Source organism: Larimichthys crocea, chromosome VII (assembly GCF_000972845.2).
Source record: "Larimichthys crocea isolate SSNF chromosome VII, L_crocea_2.0, whole genome shotgun sequence".
NCBI classification, from domain to species: Eukaryota; Metazoa; Chordata; class Actinopteri; family Sciaenidae; genus Larimichthys; species Larimichthys crocea.
This window is the reverse complement of record NC_040017.1, coordinates 25,427,592-25,445,100: the sequence shown is the minus strand read 5'-3', so window position 1 is coordinate 25,445,100 and position 17,509 is coordinate 25,427,592. Positions and strand designations below refer to the sequence as shown.

The 17,509-nt window shown below is 41.0% G+C and overlaps 1 protein-coding gene across 7 annotated transcripts in view; it reads right to left on the bottom strand.

The window, feature by feature from the left end:
• cntn5 (contactin 5) overlaps nt 1–17,509 on the bottom strand; it is a 98,543-nt gene that overhangs the window by 957 nt on the left and 80,077 nt on the right. For 3 of the 7 annotated variants that reach the window (XM_019272925.2, XM_027280965.1, XM_027280966.1), the window contains 11 exons: nt 15,550–15,677; nt 14,969–15,168; nt 13,075–13,195; nt 11,604–11,762; nt 9,523–9,672; nt 8,555–8,625; nt 1,725–1,959; nt 1,530–1,639; nt 1,235–1,421; nt 980–1,092; nt 97–265 (listed from right to left, as the gene is read on the bottom strand). In XM_019272925.2, coding sequence (XP_019128470.1) covers nt 97–265; nt 980–1,092; nt 1,235–1,421; nt 1,530–1,639; nt 1,725–1,959; nt 8,555–8,625; nt 9,523–9,672; nt 11,604–11,762; nt 13,075–13,195; nt 14,969–15,168; nt 15,550–15,677 — 1,643 coding nt within the window. The remainder of the gene's footprint in view (nt 1–96; nt 266–979; nt 1,093–1,234; nt 1,422–1,529; nt 1,640–1,724; nt 1,960–8,554; nt 8,626–9,522; nt 9,673–11,603; nt 11,763–13,074; nt 13,196–14,968; nt 15,169–15,549; nt 15,678–17,509) is intronic. The other 4 variants (XM_019272926.2, XM_027280967.1, XM_019272927.2 and 1 more) reach the window with 4 other exon arrangements.

Genomic DNA, 17,509 nt, shown 5'->3' with positions numbered 1-17,509 from the left:
AAAAAAAAAGAGCAGGCTGTGCATAGAGACTGGATTCCAGAGGTCATGTATTATTGGAGTGTGTGATTGAGAAGGGAGGTGGACCAACTAACTTACCAGAGGAGGTGACCACCCGAACTTGGGAGCTAACCGCTCCCTCTCCCCCTTCGCTGAGGGCGCGCACCTCAATGATATAGGTGCCTCCTTCTGGCAGGGAGAGCATGGTGGAAGGGTTAATGGTTCTTGTCACCTGGTTGTGGCCCCTGCCCTCCTGTTTGAGTAACACCTGCAGGACATGAAAGTCCCCCATTTTAATCAACATTACAAATGATGAGCGACTCTTGGTAAATACAAGGTTCTTCAAATAAGAAAATTACAGTGACTGCATGCAGGCAGGTGTTAGATTTAAGGAAAAAAAAGTGTATACTAATAATGGCAAGTTGAAGGTAACTATGACAATTACAAATACAGTTGTCCCTCGCTATAACACGGTTCACCTTTCGCGGCCTCGCTGTTTTGCGGATTTTTTTGTGTGTAATTTTGCTTTTTTTTTACAGCGTACTGTACAGTATGAACGCGCATTGTGTTCTGCGTCCTGATTGGCTAAGGGAGTACTGTACAAAATGCGTTGTATGTTCTGCACCAGGACAAAGAGGCACCGTCAGAAGAACTGTGAAATACGGTTTCATTTACTAATACAGTGTTGTACTTATTTTTGTTAAATCTGTGAAAGTTTGAACTTTGAGAGTGTTTAAATAAGAGAGAAATGTGAGAAAATGTTAATGCCTGTCTGAGAAAAGTGTAGAAAAGTGTGTGGTTAGGGGTTTTACAGCCTTAAAACATGTATAATAATTGTAATAAATAAAGCTGATTACTTCGTGGATATTGTCTATTGCGGGTTATTTTTAGAACGTATCCCCCGCGATAAACGAGGGACCACTGTATTGAAGAAAGTTCTGTATGTGTCGTTATGAAATGGTCTCAAGAGACTGATCATTACCATGTACCCGATGACATCGGATTCATTGTCTTTTGCCTTCACTGGGTCCCAGCTTAAAGACACGTTGTTGCCCTCTTGAATCCACATGAGGTTGGTTGGTGGCTGAGCAGGAGCTAAAGGAGAGAACGCAACACGTTCCAACCAACTAGGTCAATTACTACACTTTTTATAAGGGGATTTAGGGCAAACTTAACAGGTAGCCTCTATTCCATATATAGTATTACTGTATGTGATTAGTGTCAGTGCTGTACTCACGGGCTTTCCTGGTCCTGGCTGTGACAGGAGCAGTGGCAGGACCCTGGCCGATGCTGTTGAAGCCTTTTACCGTGATGAGATATAGACTGTTGCCCTCTAGTCCTGTCAGGACCATGGAGGTTTCGTTTTTCACAGTTCTTTGTTTTTTCCCTGACTCTTCTTGCTCCATGTCTTTCCAGTAGCTGACCTTTTAACAGAAATGAATGACTTTGAAAAAAATATACTGCTCCCAAACCTGTACTTAGGTTTGTGCGAAATGTCAGACACTGTATGTAAATGTACAAGTCACGCGCACCTCATATGCTCTTGGTCTTCCGGGGCCAGGATTGGGAGGTTTCCAAGTGACCCGGATTTCTGATGAAGAAATGCTGTAAGCTTTCACATCAGACGGTGCTTCCCTCGGCTCTGAAGTGAAACAAGTCAAAACGGTGACAATCATTAAAATGCAGAGAACTACTCCCTCTTTATGCATCCACAGACACCAACTCACCGCCCTCAGCAGAGTGGATGACGACAACTTTGCTAAAGGGTCCATCTCCCTTATTGTTGTACACTCCAACCTTCACTTCGAATGGAGTAAGGGGAGGGAAAGTCTCGTCTCGGTATTTGTATGTCGTAGAGTCTGCTGAAGTCACCATCTTCTCCTTCCAGCCTCTGGTTCCGTTGGCACGAAATGCAACGATATACCCAAAGCCCTCACCATTTTGGAACTCCTCAGAAACAGGCTGAACACATTGGAGAGAGAGAGAGACACACACAGACAATCATCCAGGAGTGTCTCTCACTGTGATCAAGTACAACAGGCCAGCACTTTAGCTCTGTGACTGAAGGTGCAATATTTGCACACTCTCATTTGAACAGTTTCTTCTGAGCAAGCAAGGCTCTCATCGAACAAGACTTTTTCCTCTATAGCAGTCCCGCTTTCAATTTATTAGCCATTTACAGTAACTGTCTGCCAGTGTTAATAAAGATGCAGTCAGTCTTGAGTAATGGAAACAAATCATATCTGGCTCAGTTGTGCCCATTATGTAGCTATTTATCTTTCCGTGTTTGACAGGAGGATTTTGGGACACAGGTTTTGTGTGCTGGCTTCAATCGCCTACTTATCTATGGTTTTCCTGAAGTGGTGAAACTGGGAGCTGTCTTCCACAGCTGCTCCATGCTTAATCAAATCAAATGCCAATTTATTAAGTGAGCTGGAATTTAATTAAAATGTGAGCTGCAGGGATTAAATCTTTCTAAATTTAATAAATGACAAACACCTGTACACCTGTTCTTGGCAACAAAATGTGCTCGTGCTGTAATGTTTTGATTTGCATAGGCTTCGGAGTAATATTGTCCCCTGAAGGCATCGTGCAAATTAGCCATCTAGTCTACGGAGGGATTGGTTGTGGATGAAGATGTAGTTCACATTTCATTCAACGACCAATCATCATGACTGCCTAATTACAGGGATGATCAGTGAAAAAGAATTAGCTTGCATCAAGGTTATTATCGAAGCTGGCAACGCCTTTAAAGAGATGCCAAGGAATATGGGTCTTTAAAAAAACGGCATGAACAAATGAGCTAGTTAAGTCTAGGAACACTTGTGGGTCCGGGAATTGAGATAGTCACTGTGTGGACACAGTGAGAAGGCTGACACAACTGAGGTAAGTCTTGTGGATGAAATTGCGTGGGCATGCTGGGCTCAGTGACGGTGACTGTGGGGGCAACGCTAATGGCCCTCCCAATAGCTCCCCGAGAAAAAGCAGTCTCTCACCGTCGACTCTAATGAGACGGCTGAATGAAGCGGCGGAGACTGTTTAGTCATTCATCCTGCTTAATAACCCTGCCCACCATGGCCGTCCAGGCTCTGACAACTCTCCACAGATGATTGGAGAGGCAGATCTACCACGCGCTCACATGCCTCGACTGCCAAAAAGGGCTTACATTCCTGCTCCGTCTCCTTTAATATCCATCTCCATTGATCACTGACAAAGTCCTGATTTATTTCCAAAAGCATTTAGCAGAAACAAGAAGATACAGGGCAGAGCTAAAATGACTTAAAATACCAAGCACCAAAAGGAGGACACTGCAAGCGGAGTGCCTCAGCCCAGTCCTGTGATGCTCTTGAAAGCTGACAGACTCATTGAGGGGTGACCAATTATCGTATCCCACAATGGGTGGAGAGGGAAGAGTGTTTTTTAAGAAGCACTTTCATTTTTCACCATTGGTTGCTCTGTACTTCAGGAGTGAACTGATCTGATTGCAAGAATGTCTGAATAAAAACATATGAGCGGACTAAATAATGCTCACACTCACTTTTACGCTGAAGAAACAAATTGTTTTAATCGTGGAGGTCTGTAACTGAAAAGCTGCCAATATATATTTTCTCATCAAAGGAATCTGGGTAAGAAGCATTTTCTGTAATTACCCAAAAGCATGCATAGCCTGAATGGACTCTTTATTAGGGTTTTACGTCTTACCAAGCACTAATCATGGTTTTGTGTAACTTTAAGTATCCCCCTTTATTGTTCTTCTAACACGGGGTCCTGTATTTATTTGTAAGGAGGTCATCATTGTGTTACACTTGCTAATCTAATGACACTCTCGAGTTATAAATAGAGAATGGTCTACTAGCAAACACCATCCCATCTGGAATGGACATTATCCCCCATAATGTGCCACCGAGGGGCACTTCTCCTCATGTGAAGGTTATCTTCCCAGTGGCAGTTGGGCTCCCATACTTAATAAGTACAAGAATAACTGTCAGTTGCTTCCACATCTGTTCACCGTTCCCATGTTAATATATCCTTCAACTGATCTCCATTGCAAATTCTCAGCTTTGCTCATAGTAATTCTGCACATGCTGTGCCCTGGACCTGTGTGAGAGCCAAGCTGTCCACTTGGAAACAAACTAATATCCCTTTTTTACTTATTGCATTTTGTACAACCATTGTCAAGACTGAGATTACAAACAGATATTCATAAACGTCTGTGGATTTACTGGGAGTGACTCTGAGATTCAAGGTTAATCATCATTGTGCCTCTCTGATGGGACCAAATTTAAAATTCACAACATCTTAATCACCTGCCCGGCTGATGCAGCTCTGTGTATTACACGGCCCAGCTGGCCTTCTTTTAGCTTTGTCAGCAAATGCTGGAAGTGTGACCAAGTTTTGCCCTCAAACTCTAAGACCCTGGATGGTTAAACAAATTTCTAACAGAATAAAGGGGGACCCTGTTTAAAATGTAATGAGCTGTGATCCTGGGGTTGTGCTGTTGTTAATCATGAAGTGGGACTTTTTCCCCCTCCTGCTTGTAATGACAACCTGCACACAAGATCTAACAGGAGAGCAAGTGGCTGATAATAAAAACACTATTCATGTGTGGTGTTAAATATCTCTGCAAACAGCATCCATGGATAATCTATAAATATGTCAATAGTCATTACATACAGTCAGTAAATCAAGTCAATTGAGGTTATTATTTCATTTGAATAGGCTTCATTTCTTATGTTAATACTTGTATTGGATTATTTGCTGCTTCCACAACTCTATTTCCCTCGGGACTAATATAGTTCAATGTTTAGGACATATACACATCCTTTTTACAATAACCACTCCTGTGAAAAAAAAAACATCCAGCTCTAGTGGACTGAAGCACTTCCCCGTCTGATTTGTTCCTTTGCTGGAACAGCCGAATGCTTTCTGCAGGCTCCACCTGCAGATGGGTAAAGCATGTCTTTCCTTTCAAATGGAAAAAAAAAAAGGTCATTCTCCCCTAATGATGGGCACTCACCTGAGACCCCTTGCAGCTCACAAGACACTACAACCTCCACCTTTGTGGTATCCCACAGGATGTAACACGCATCTCTCTTGCCTTTTTCTATATGAAGGGTCATGGCTTCCTGGGAGTTCAGTGCTTCCACACCTGAGTTATTTTTTTTACCTTTGTCTCTACAGCTGTGGGGCTGAAAAGGACTGCTACAGTAGATACATTACAGCCCTGCTACAGTTACTGAGTGTATGCTCCCTTTTTTCAGCTGCATCTCTTCTTCAAGTGCTTTTTCGAGTTTAGAACAATTAATACAGCAGCATGTTAAGACTTGAAAAGAAATGCTGACTAAAGCCATTCAGTAATGACTTTAATTAAACTGCAACTGGATTTCTTCTTCCACCCTTTTCCCCTTTAAAAAGGTTTTTTTGAGGAAGTTTTTCCACACTCGAACCGAGGGTCTAAGGACAGAGAGTGTCACTCCATGTACAGATTGTAAAGCCCTCCGAGGCAAATGATTTGCAAAATTGAATTTTGATTCACCAAGCTGTGTTAAATGGAACAATTCAGAAAGTTGCTAACACTGCTTAAAATTTCCTCTGAAACTTGACCTCATTGACTCATAGACAATACACTGTTTATGAACTTTTATATATTGATTTATGGGCTTTTGTTCACGGTGTTACTTTTGGTTGTTTTGGGAATTCGTTTTTTTTGGATTTTATTTATTTGGTTTGGGTATGATAATGAACTGTCAATTGTTACAAATACTCTAGAAACTAGTTGTTGTTACCTACTGTTTAAATGTATTCATTTGTTTTTTGTTAAAGCAACATTGTGTAGAATTGGTATTGTGATTTAGCGCCCCCTGTGTGTGGTTTGTTACAATTATTATTGTGATTATGATCAAAAACTAACGAGCTGACAACTTTGCAGACAGCCAAACATCAAGCAAATGCAACAACAGCAGACATTACTGACTAGTCCAACAGCAGTCAGCCCAGCTCGGCGTCTGTCTTCCAACTTTTTATTTCACCAAGCTCTTGCCAACGACTAAAAGTCAGTCCCAGATTTCTTCCTTGCACAGCTTCTTGCCTGGTCACTCTCTTTTTCTCATCTTCGCATCCTCCATTGTCCTCTTCGGTCTCTTTGCCTCTGTCATTGTGTCCATAGAGGCTGCTAAGCCTGGTTACATTGCCTGCTTGCTCATCTCTGGTTCTGGCATGGCACTGGCTCCACTCAGCATTTCCCCATGCCATGGGCCTGAAAACTTTCTCTTCCCAGTGGTCCAAAATGTCTGTGGTAACAAGACTTCCCTGGTGCTCGGAGCTCATAGTCCATAGAGCCCTGCTAACAAAGTGACTAGCATTATCTAACAGCAGTTATACCTCACAGCAGTTTAATTCACTGTCCATCAGGACACAGAGACGTGATGTGGAGCAACTGGACTGGAGGTCTTCAGGTTTTCTACCAGAAACATTTTCTCCATAAAATATGATCCAGTTTTACCAAAACGAGTTAAATAGTTGGTGATGTGAAGCGCTGTGTTCTTCTTTGACACCATTCAGCCGATTACACGTCAGTGTGGCATCAAAATGATTTAAATCTGTTCTGCTAGAAAAGTTACACAATGTTGCTTTAAACTGCAAAAGATAAACTAAGATTAAAATGCACCGTGGGAAAAAGGGAAGACAAAGTAGAAGTTGTCTGAGCTCACATGATGCCAATCTGATATATGCTCACTTACATCCTTTAAATACTCCAGCAGCTCCCTCAGTACATCTGGCCTTGTGCATTTTAAGAACATCTCCAGACTCCTCTCATCATTTTCTCACTTGAACTGCTGAAACTTTCCTCTATGTTTTAATTAGATCCCACTTTGATGGTTCTGGGAATAGGATGGCAAGCTAACACGGGTCCCCAGCACACGCTGAGTGAAACTGCAGCTACTCGTCATATCTCACCTCGAGTGAATGCAACTGGCTGTAAACTAATGCAATCATCTGTATATCTTCAAATCATTAGACCGTTCCTTTCAAGGAACCACAAGGACCACCGTCGTCCATCAAGCATGCTTTATCCCTCTTGATAATGCGTGACAAGTATTCCCAGGCAACAAAAAGTTTTTAATGATTGGTAGTATGCAGCAGCAGCCTCTACGCGATTATTAAGCCACATTCACATGCAGGATTTATAACTCAGTGACACTCACACACACAACCCCTAAGAGAACGATGCCAAAGCTGTAGTTTGGATGGACGTTTAAACTGAACCTTGGCTTGTCTGTTTATTTCTTGGATTAAAACACTGATTCCCAACCTGCAGGCAACAGCAAGTTTCCTCAACATAAAGATTTATTATTGCATTTATAATCTTGGTGAGTCACACCTCCTCAAGTCATATTGTGAATATTTACACCCTACAGGTTTCTTTCCATATTTAAATCATGTAAAAAAAATTCTAAGAATAATTATCATTCTGTACTTTTCTGTCCAGGATTTTTAATACTGCAGGCGCTGCTCTGTAGAGGGTCACAAAGGTCACAAGCAAGGAAAGGTTGAGAGACGCTGGCTCATAAGATCAAGATGTTAGTTAAATTAAAAATAAACTCACACAATGAAAAATGATATTACTTTTATCTTTATTTTAGTACATGCTTTAAGAGTTCTGCGTGATGATTAATATTCCCGACGACGTCTGTCTCACACGTAAAAGCTTCAGAATTCACAGATGAGGTATTTACTGACTGATTTTATGTCGTACAGACCTAAAATCAGACATCTAACCAAAAAACCCTGAAGTGCAGAACTGTTCACTCATGTTTCATGACTCATTCCTGCGGCACCCTATCACCAAGCAAATAGTGATGTTATTTGGGCTAAAGAAGTCATGAGATTTTGTCTAACACAGTTCTGGTTAGTCATGCACTTTGCTGGAAAACAGAACTTGGAGTACATCTTTTTTTTTTTTTTTTAATTAGAAGAAAGCATCTTTAGCAAACCTTGATCTGATGAGTGGACTTACCGTGGATTTTGCTTTTTAATTAGAGTATAAATGTTAGGAAAAGGTAGTTAAATGTTGTAAAAGGTCTCACATTCAAAATCCTCAAATTATACTGAAAACTTTAGTGAATTCTTAATTATAATTTGGAATTTAAATTCCAGTTTAACTAATGCACGACCTGTGGCAGTTTGTGCATCAGTTGCTTTAGAAACCAAGAGAATGTTCTGTTAAGAGAGCATCTTGAATTTCAATTACCCAGCACCTGGATATATTTATTATTTATCAGATATACAGTATATTATATATACGTAGATACATAGCGTATACTTGCAGAGGAGTTTGGAAAACATTGCACAGTTTGTCATCTCGTTGACATTCCCACGTACAACAGGAAACTGCAAATATTATTTTTAAGTGAGAGCAGACTAAATAAAAGCTTCCATTAACCCATGTTTATTCAACACAAATCTGAGTTTGCTTAACTGAAGCAGCAGACCCTCTGTGGCATTTGCGATTTTGCACATGCTGTAACACTCAGAAGGAATTTGGCAGAGGACCTACCTCCCACGAGATGACCAGTTCATGCCTGCGGCCATTCCCACCACTGACGTTGGCTGGTGCCACTGACGGGACTGTTGGAAACAAAAAGGTTAACCCTGCATCGCTGACCCAACACTCCAAACACACTTCAACATGTTTTTTTTTTTTAAAACAGAACAAAAATACAGAAAAATTATTCAGATAGCAGTCCATGTTCTTAAAGGCTCTTAAATCTGAGATACATTTATATTTATCTAGATTTATCATAATGATGTGAGTCAACTGATCATAACTGAAAACGATGTGTTTAAAAACATTACAAACATAACAGTAAACAAACCTTTAACAGCATCAGAAAAACAATATATATAATATCAATATAAGTTATTAAAAACACCTGTCAATCAAAGTGAGAGCAATAGCAGGTTTCAGCGCTGCGTTTTGAATTGTGTACCCTTTCGTTGACATTTGGATCACGGATTACAACTTTAAGGATGGATTTGTTGATGCAGTAATTAGTCTGGTAATTGCGCTGAAGAGATAGGACAGATTGAATAAGCCACTTCCAAAATGACCAATGACCTTTTGGTAATTATTACATTTTATAGATGAGAAATGAGCAGTTAGTGAAGCGGCACTCTTCATCCAGCTTGCCTCAGTCAATTTTTTTTTTGCCCACCATAAATAGTGTATTCTGCTGTGTCTTTGCCTCGGGGCATCACGGGACTGGCTTGCTTTAGCAGAAACACTGAACTTGTTGAAATTCATGTAAGCAGATTATTTTCAACTTCTTGCCCAATTAAAACTGAGTAAATCAACAATGGGAATATAACGTGGTCATGAAGGGCACCAGCTACTGTAAGCTCTCTGGCTGCAATAAATCATCATCTGGAATGTGCAGCCAGTATATTATAATAAGTTCCTGGACGAGGTGATTATGTCTGTCAAAATGTGGTGTATATCCAGCATTAACAGCTTAGAGGATTTACCCGCTTCTTTAGTCCTAACTCCTCTCGAAGGTGCACTGGGATCTCCGGTCCCGATCGCATTGATGGCCACCACCCTGAACTCATATTCCACCCAGGGGTTGAGCTCCACAGCCATGGCTGACTCCATGTCTCCTGTCACTGGGTCCGGGTCTGCAGACAAAGAGTGTTGCTAATCAAGACAAGCACCACATAACAGCTCCCGCACTTTTGTGCAGATTACACGCAATATGTAAAACATACATGCTTTAAGAGCCAGTGTTGAGCATTAAGGGTGTTTAAGAGTGTGACGAGTGTAAAATCACACAGCGTTTGATACAAAGTCTCCCAGAAGGACATTGTGGGACAATGATGCTTAACATACAGGCGAAGCAATCATTTTTTTTATTGCTGAACATTTGCGCAGGAGTATTTTGTGCTTGCCAAAGCAGTCACCTGACCTCAATCAACCGACGGAGCAGCTGTTTCACTGCTTAAGGCCAGACTGAAACCAGCAAGAAGTGAAGACGGCTGGCAGAGCGTCGCCAGGGAAGACACCGAGTGTCTGCTGACGTCTGTAGCCTCCAGGCAGTCATTAACAGCAAGGATTAAATATGACGACTTCATATGAGGACTTCAAGTCTGTGTCAACTTGTCTAATTACTTTCTGTTCCCTAAAAATCGGGGGGATAATTCGGAGAATTTGTACGTCTGTGTGAAAGCTGCGAGTTGACACTTTAACCTCACAGCCATTGTTTCGTTTCAAATCCAGTATGCTGCTGCACAGAGCCAAAAAACAAAATGTTTCCATCAACTGCACAGTATTACACCTCCCCTCCAGATTCACTGTGACTCGGAATATTTTTACACCAGGTGGAGACGAAACACAGTTTACTGTAACCCGGTTTTGATGTCTGAACTCGGTAGTACGACTCATTACAAGCTGATTTCAAGCTGATTTTCACAGTGTCTGCGTTGGACCTGGAGAGCTGAGTAATTATAAATCGCATCCTGAGACTGAAGTCAACCTTTATGAACATGTTTTTTAAACTGAATTACAAGCAGCTCACACGACACGCGACTAATCTAGTTTCTCCAGGGCTGTCGTAATCAAACTCTGCCAATATTGACCAACAACAAACAAACACTGACTGAAAGCATATCCGTGTCACGAATGAACCATAGGTCTTTCTCTGTGCTAACTAAGGTAACATTCGCTGAAGCAGTGGAGCTTCTTATCGTCCAATAGCAGCTCACGATGAGAACACTCTGTCAAGCAAGCTGCTCTTCAAACACGAGCTGATAACTGTGTTTGCAAGGAGAGTGAGCTAAAAGCCCAATCCCCTTCATGGTAATCTTAACAGGTTCAACACTGACAGTAGATCACTGACTCCTAATTGTGCTTTATCAAATTAAATGTGGTTGAACAGACATGATGTGAGAGGAGTGTATACAAAGTATGATTTATATATCTGTGGGGATGAATCATTATCGCACCTCAAACCCTGCTATTATTATCACACGCCGTATTAAGATGGATTACACACAATGCTCGCAAAGCCTTCCATCGTTTAACGCTAAGTGATAGTAATTGATGGTTTTTCTGTCAAGGTACAGAAAGAAGAACCTAATTCACTTTGAAGTAGTTAGAGTGCATTTAAACTAAATGAACATGGATAAGTCTTATAATCTATGCCCAAAAGGTTAATTTCCTACCAAATGCTGATATGACACCGAATAAAATCCAAAGCACATTTGATATTAGCTTAAATGACTCTTTGCAAAGTTCTTCTGAACAACAGCCAAGTTCAGACAATAAAACAACAGTTGGAAAGCGAACTGCTTCAGCAGGGATCTGAGAAGAAGGTCTTAGGCGGGGTGTAGCAGTGTAAGTCACTTGATCCATGAGTTTCTGGAGGAGATTTCGAAAGGCTGATTCTGCTAATGTATGAAAAGTAATTATGTCTCTGGAAACCGGTAACCTTGCACTAGTTGAGGTGATTCACCGGCTCTATACATGACTTTGGGCAGGATTAAGTCCTTTATATATGGCCCCATATTAACCTTACAAATCTAGATACTGCAGTTTTCTCCTTATTGATTACCTGTTTTGACGGTTTGCCAGCCTAATGAAAATGGGCTGCGGGCCTGTAAATTATAGGTGCTGATAGGGCTGTGGTTGTCCAGGCCACGAGTCCAGGACAGGGTGGCTGTGGTATCTGTGATCTCCTCCACTATTACCACTCCAGGTGGTCCAGGAGGACCTGGTGGAAAGAAGTTTAGGACAGAGATTGAATTACATGTTTGAACAGCTGAACCAAAAAACCTTTAAGCTGGTCCACATCGGGATATCTTCATCAAGCATTGTTGCTATCAGATACACTAATGGATGCATCTATGTACACATTAAGAAGGATGTGCAGCTGTATGCATATGAAGACAATCAATCAATTCTGCTTTAAGCTTTGCACAAACAAACCACAGACACAAACAGAACGGATACTATTCTGAATCAGGATTCGGGCTCATACAGATCTGCTGCAAACGATTTCATGCTGATTAAGGGGTATTGAAGATTTCTTTTTTGTGGGGTTACGAGGGCAGTTCGCCTGTACTGCTGAGCACGACTGTGTGGTAGACCTTCCCATGTTTTAACGCAGCTGAACATATGTTTACCTCGGTCTTCAGAAGTAAGTGTAATCTGCAAGTGCAGCAAACGTCTAAGGACTCAAGGGGGAACAGCTGTAAATGAAAGGCTGGCAGCTGGTGCGCTCAATGAAAACCAATGTACTGTGTCCCCAAAAAGTACCCATTATAAGGTTGGACTGAAAGGTGCATTTGCATTTCAGGACATTAAGATGCATTTTGCGTCACCATGGCAACACCTCCCCTGCATTAGTGATTAATGTGAAATGGTCACTAAATACATCAAATACTATAGTGGTGATGGGTGAAGTTAATGTCATGAATGCTTCTGTGCAAAATATATCAAATGATTCATAAAAATAACCTAAAAAGTCTGTGATTGTCTCCGGTTTTATCACAAAAATATGCACAGTTTGCTTGGAATCATTCATTCAAACAGCATCATTTTGTCATAAATGTATCATCAGCTACTATACATAATGATTTAGTTATGACTGACTGAAATCAGAACCACGCCCGGTCAAAAACAGACCAAGAACTGTCTGGATAATAACATTAACGTCATGAGCAACAATCACAAGCAGCCACAGAATGTGATCACTAGACATCGCAGCCAATCGGTTGAACAGAACATATTAAACCCGTTCATGCAGACAGACCGTCTGCCCAGCAATAGTCACAGTGGCCATTAAAACTTAGTCAAAATGGTCAGATGGGGGGTAATAATGTGGAAATAGTCAACTGTCTCCAACAGGAGCAAATTTCCAAAGTCTGATGTAATTAACCACCCAAAGTAAGCAACTTCCAAAAAATCTGCAGCACGCGTAACAAATTGTGAGATAGTTTTTGAGATTCGCAGAAAACATTCCAGCTTGTAAAACTGATTCAGTTTAAGAAAATACAAGACATCAGACTGAGAGATAAGATCACCTCGAACAAGAAGTTCAGCCTCTGAAAACACGGTGTCAGCGCTGGTCTGGGCTCTGCACCCATACTTCCCAGCATGCTTCAACAAGATGCTCCTAATCATCAGGTCCACTGTCGAAGACTGCTGCAATTGGGAAAGAAGATGTTTTTTTTAGAAGTTAGGTATTAAAGGAGCCTAAATGTGCCCTACACACACACACACACACACAAAAGTGTGATTCCTTTACATCTTGTAGAGGCTCATGTGGCTGTTCCTGTTTAATTCAGGTGCTCGCTTGCTGCTACATTCTTCAGCTACCCGTATTTTCTCTTCTGAAATGAGAAATGCCTAAGGCAAGACTGGGAATAATTCAAGGTCTACAGGCAGCTGTTTAGCACAAAACCTGATTAAAATTACAAACCATGCATCAGCCAGGAATCTGTTGTGCCTGTAAAGGATTGTCACTGCAAATACTTTCTCTCTAGAGCATGGGCAGTAGCAGAGGATCTATCTGGACAGATGTGATTTTAACACCCACTGTTGATAAAGACATGACATAGGAGTGACATAAAAAGGACTCCCTACTCTCTAACAAATGTGTTTTTCAACTTCATTTTATGGTTTAGACACTAATGGGTTTTTTTTTATATTGTAAAGAGGGGAAATGTAAGATGCTGCTTTGTGCAAGTATTAAACTGGAAACACCAAGCCTCAAAGTGTTCAAGTGCTCAAGATAACCAGTGAAACATCTGAAGGTGATTATGTTTCAAATGATGCATCTCAAAAGAATTAATTAACCAGTTTGGACATTTAGCATAATTATGTTATCCTGCAGTAACTTTCCAATAGTTTCTCTGTTTAAATCTCTACAACTCAGGTGAACCAACTAGTGTCATACATCTATATGCAACATGGAAACTGAACCTTATAATGAGGAACAAGTGAAATGTGGAGGTTATAAAGGGTGAAAAGGTGAAGGTGCAATGGCAACGTTAACAACGCGACCTTGATGTTGAACCGAGGCAAAGGTTAAATGCCTCTTTATTTGTGTGCATTTTGTTTTTGCTGTCAGAATTTATAACATCTTCCTCCGAGGGTCTTTGACCCTTGTATCTCTTGGCCTACTCTCGACGACTGAACAGGCAGACTGACAGACAAGCAGGCAAACAAACAAACAGAAGGAATCAAGCCGGTCTGTCTGCAGATGCACAGAACCACAGGACAAGCCTGCCGACACACTTTTGAAATGGTTGCATTTGCAGACTACCTGATTAGCTTCAGGCAGTAAAACTACTTAGTTAGGTTGAGGAACAGATTATGGTTTGGTCATAATAAGTCTTTTAATCCAGGAAGTTATCTGAGCGGGTGTGTCGGGTAGTCTGTATGACTGCAGATAGACGCTTTTACAAATGAATCATCTGGAGCCTGAAAGATGACGGTAGTGCATGTTACATGTCTACACAAGCATTATTGCACATTAAGAAACAGAAATACGAATTTTCTTCATTATATTTTCATTCACTTTAACCCTTATTGCCTTTCAAAGCTAGTATGAGTCAGTCTACATTTCTGTTTTCATTTTCAAAAAAAAAAGATACAATTTCACACGGGCAATTTATCACAACTGACTTGACTCTGATGACGTGGTTGTGTGATTCAGTGCAGGCCTTCGATGATGTGCAAAGGTGTTTGACTGATTTGTTGTGCAGGTATAACAAGTGTTTGATGCAACGGAAATGGAAACAACAAAATGACCTGAACTTCAGCTGGTGAAGCCACAAGATCAAGTCAGTGAAATGAAAAAACAGAAATAGTTTACACTGAACACATGAACAATTACACAGACAGACAGACAGACAGGTAGAGAGAGACAGATAGGAGGCATAACCAATATGATAAATTTGCTCTTAGTCTTACTTTGGCTCTTACTCGTGCTCTTACTGTTTGGATGTATTCAAAGTGGCCGCCATCCTGTTGAAAGTTGATTGGTTTTTGGTTGAAGAACCACTGGAAAGCCACATCCAGCGACGTATCGTGTGTCGCTTTGCAGCTCAGCACCACGCTCTCCCCCACAGTCACTTCCACTCTGCTCGGGCTGAGCTCCACGCGCATGGCATCTGGAAGCACAAAGCTGCTACACTGTCACCTCAGGCTAACCCAAAGCCAGCGTCAAGCAGCTGCATTTGACCGTGATCATCAGGAACCGAAACCCTAACTTGAGCAAAAACACTCACCTTAAGTCGGATAAATATCCTGGCTTGGCTCTGGTCTAGACTGTGCACAGTGCATCTATGAGACAGAAGCCTTTACACTATTAAAGTGTGTCCTTGTAATATGATTCTTGAATGTGAGAGCCCTTGGTTCACGGTTGAGCAAACACAATAAATTTCCTAGCGCCCGAGCAAAGGTGGGGGGGAAAAATGACATTGGGGACTGTTTACTGGTGGCCGACTTGTGCTAATTTGGCAGAAAATAGAGGCCCCCAGGGCATCACTTACCTTTTACCCACAGTATGGCAGTCATCTCTGCCGAGCCCAACTGATTCTCTGCCCGGCACACATAGTTCCCCTCATCCGCTCGGCTGGAGTTAACAATTCTCAGAGTGTTGTTCCGTAACAACATAATCCTGCGAGAAAGGACACAAAAATCAATACTGGTATGAGAAACAAATTCACGTACGAACAGTTGCACTACAAGTTCAGGCATGAGGTTACATGTTTGTGGTTGTGTCGGGTTACAGGAATAACAATATTCACTGGGGATGCGAACAGTTAAAACCAGCCCAGCCCAGATATTCTTAAAATAAATCATCCGCTGGAGATTTTCATGGAAAACACGAAAGTACAATTGTGTTTACAGCAAGTAAGTTATTATCACTGAATCGAAGGACAAAAAACATCTGACAGTAAGTTGTTTGTGTGAGGAAAAAGCTCAGAGGACTGGGGGGGGATGTGAAGTCAAGAGCGGTGTTTGTGTTTGTGGTGTAACCTTCAACGAGGGAACATGAAAATAAACCCTATTCAGTAAAGATCAATCGACAATTTGAATGCGTTAATGAATCAGATATGCAGATAGCGCTAAGTAGCCCCTATCTTCACCAGGATTAAACACAGATGCTATTAGAGATACACATAAAGATAATGGGGACAACTTTTCAGTAAAAACAGTATTGCTGTCAGGAACAAAGAAAGACAATATTCCACTTTGAATTTGGGCACAATGGCGCTCTCTGTATCTGATCTCGTGCCTTTGAAAGAACACAAGGCTGCCCGTTGGAGTAATTACTGTACAATTTGAAAGTCATTAAAAGTACATTTCACTGCACAAAAAGTAAAATAGATGTCAATGATTCTTTGTTATTCAGTATTTTCACAAAGAAGCCCACCTGACAAACCTTTCATATTGCTCCTTTCAATGAATCTAAAAGCTGTCAAACCTCGATGTGCATATCAGCGAGCCGTCCTCCAGGGAAACTCAAGTGTAACAGAGAGAAACAACAACACCGCGGCTGCATTCATAAGTAGCCCCTTATCCAGCTGAAGGACACTAGCAATATGGTATTAACATACTTCACTCTGGCTTGTAAATAACAGCTTGAAAATTAGGTGCATGACATCAGATAGTAGCTATAGGATGTTACAACACTGGGAGCAGGTGCGTGAGCAGATGGCTTCAGAGCATGCACCACGTTAAACTATAGTATTGTGAATTATGTTGAGCTCTTTCCTCGGTGTTTAGTACAAATGCATTTTATTCAAATATAAAGCACATTTGATTCTAGCATGGCCTACAGAATAAAAAAAAAAGAAAAATTTAAATTAGAAAATAAATTTAATCCCAAATCAAACTATTGGTGGTGTGAGGCATTCCCATCCTTTAATTTAATTCATATTGTTTGGCATTTATATTTACAACGCTGAGCTCTTTCATCATGGGGCGAGTCGATTGAAATTGGCAAAGAGAAACTCATGAAGGCGTGACAAAATCTTGCCACACGTAGACAATTCAGAAGCAATCTGCAGCCAGGAGACATTTTTCAAATTAGGGAGGAAATTCACATTCGACAAGGACACCGAGGCATAAAAGGACAAGATAGGGACTGTTGGGTATACAGAATATGCAAATCATTTCAAGCATAGGACATTTAAAGGAAACATTAGACCATCACAAACCTGAGCATCTGATATATATTTTTTAATCTGAAGCGAGGGGAGGAAATGAAATAGACTGCTAAAGAATATACACATGTAATCAGTGACGTGAAACACATGATTAAACGCTGCCAAATTTTTAGAAAAACACAAAAGAGTCTGTGGGTTTCATTTGAGTCTGCCACATACTTCCAAACTAATGGGATTAATACTTTCTATTTAAGAGACAAAAGCACGGAACATTAGCGGAAATCCATGTTAATTACAAACCTTCATTAAGTCAGCACAGCTGTCAATGCCAGATAAA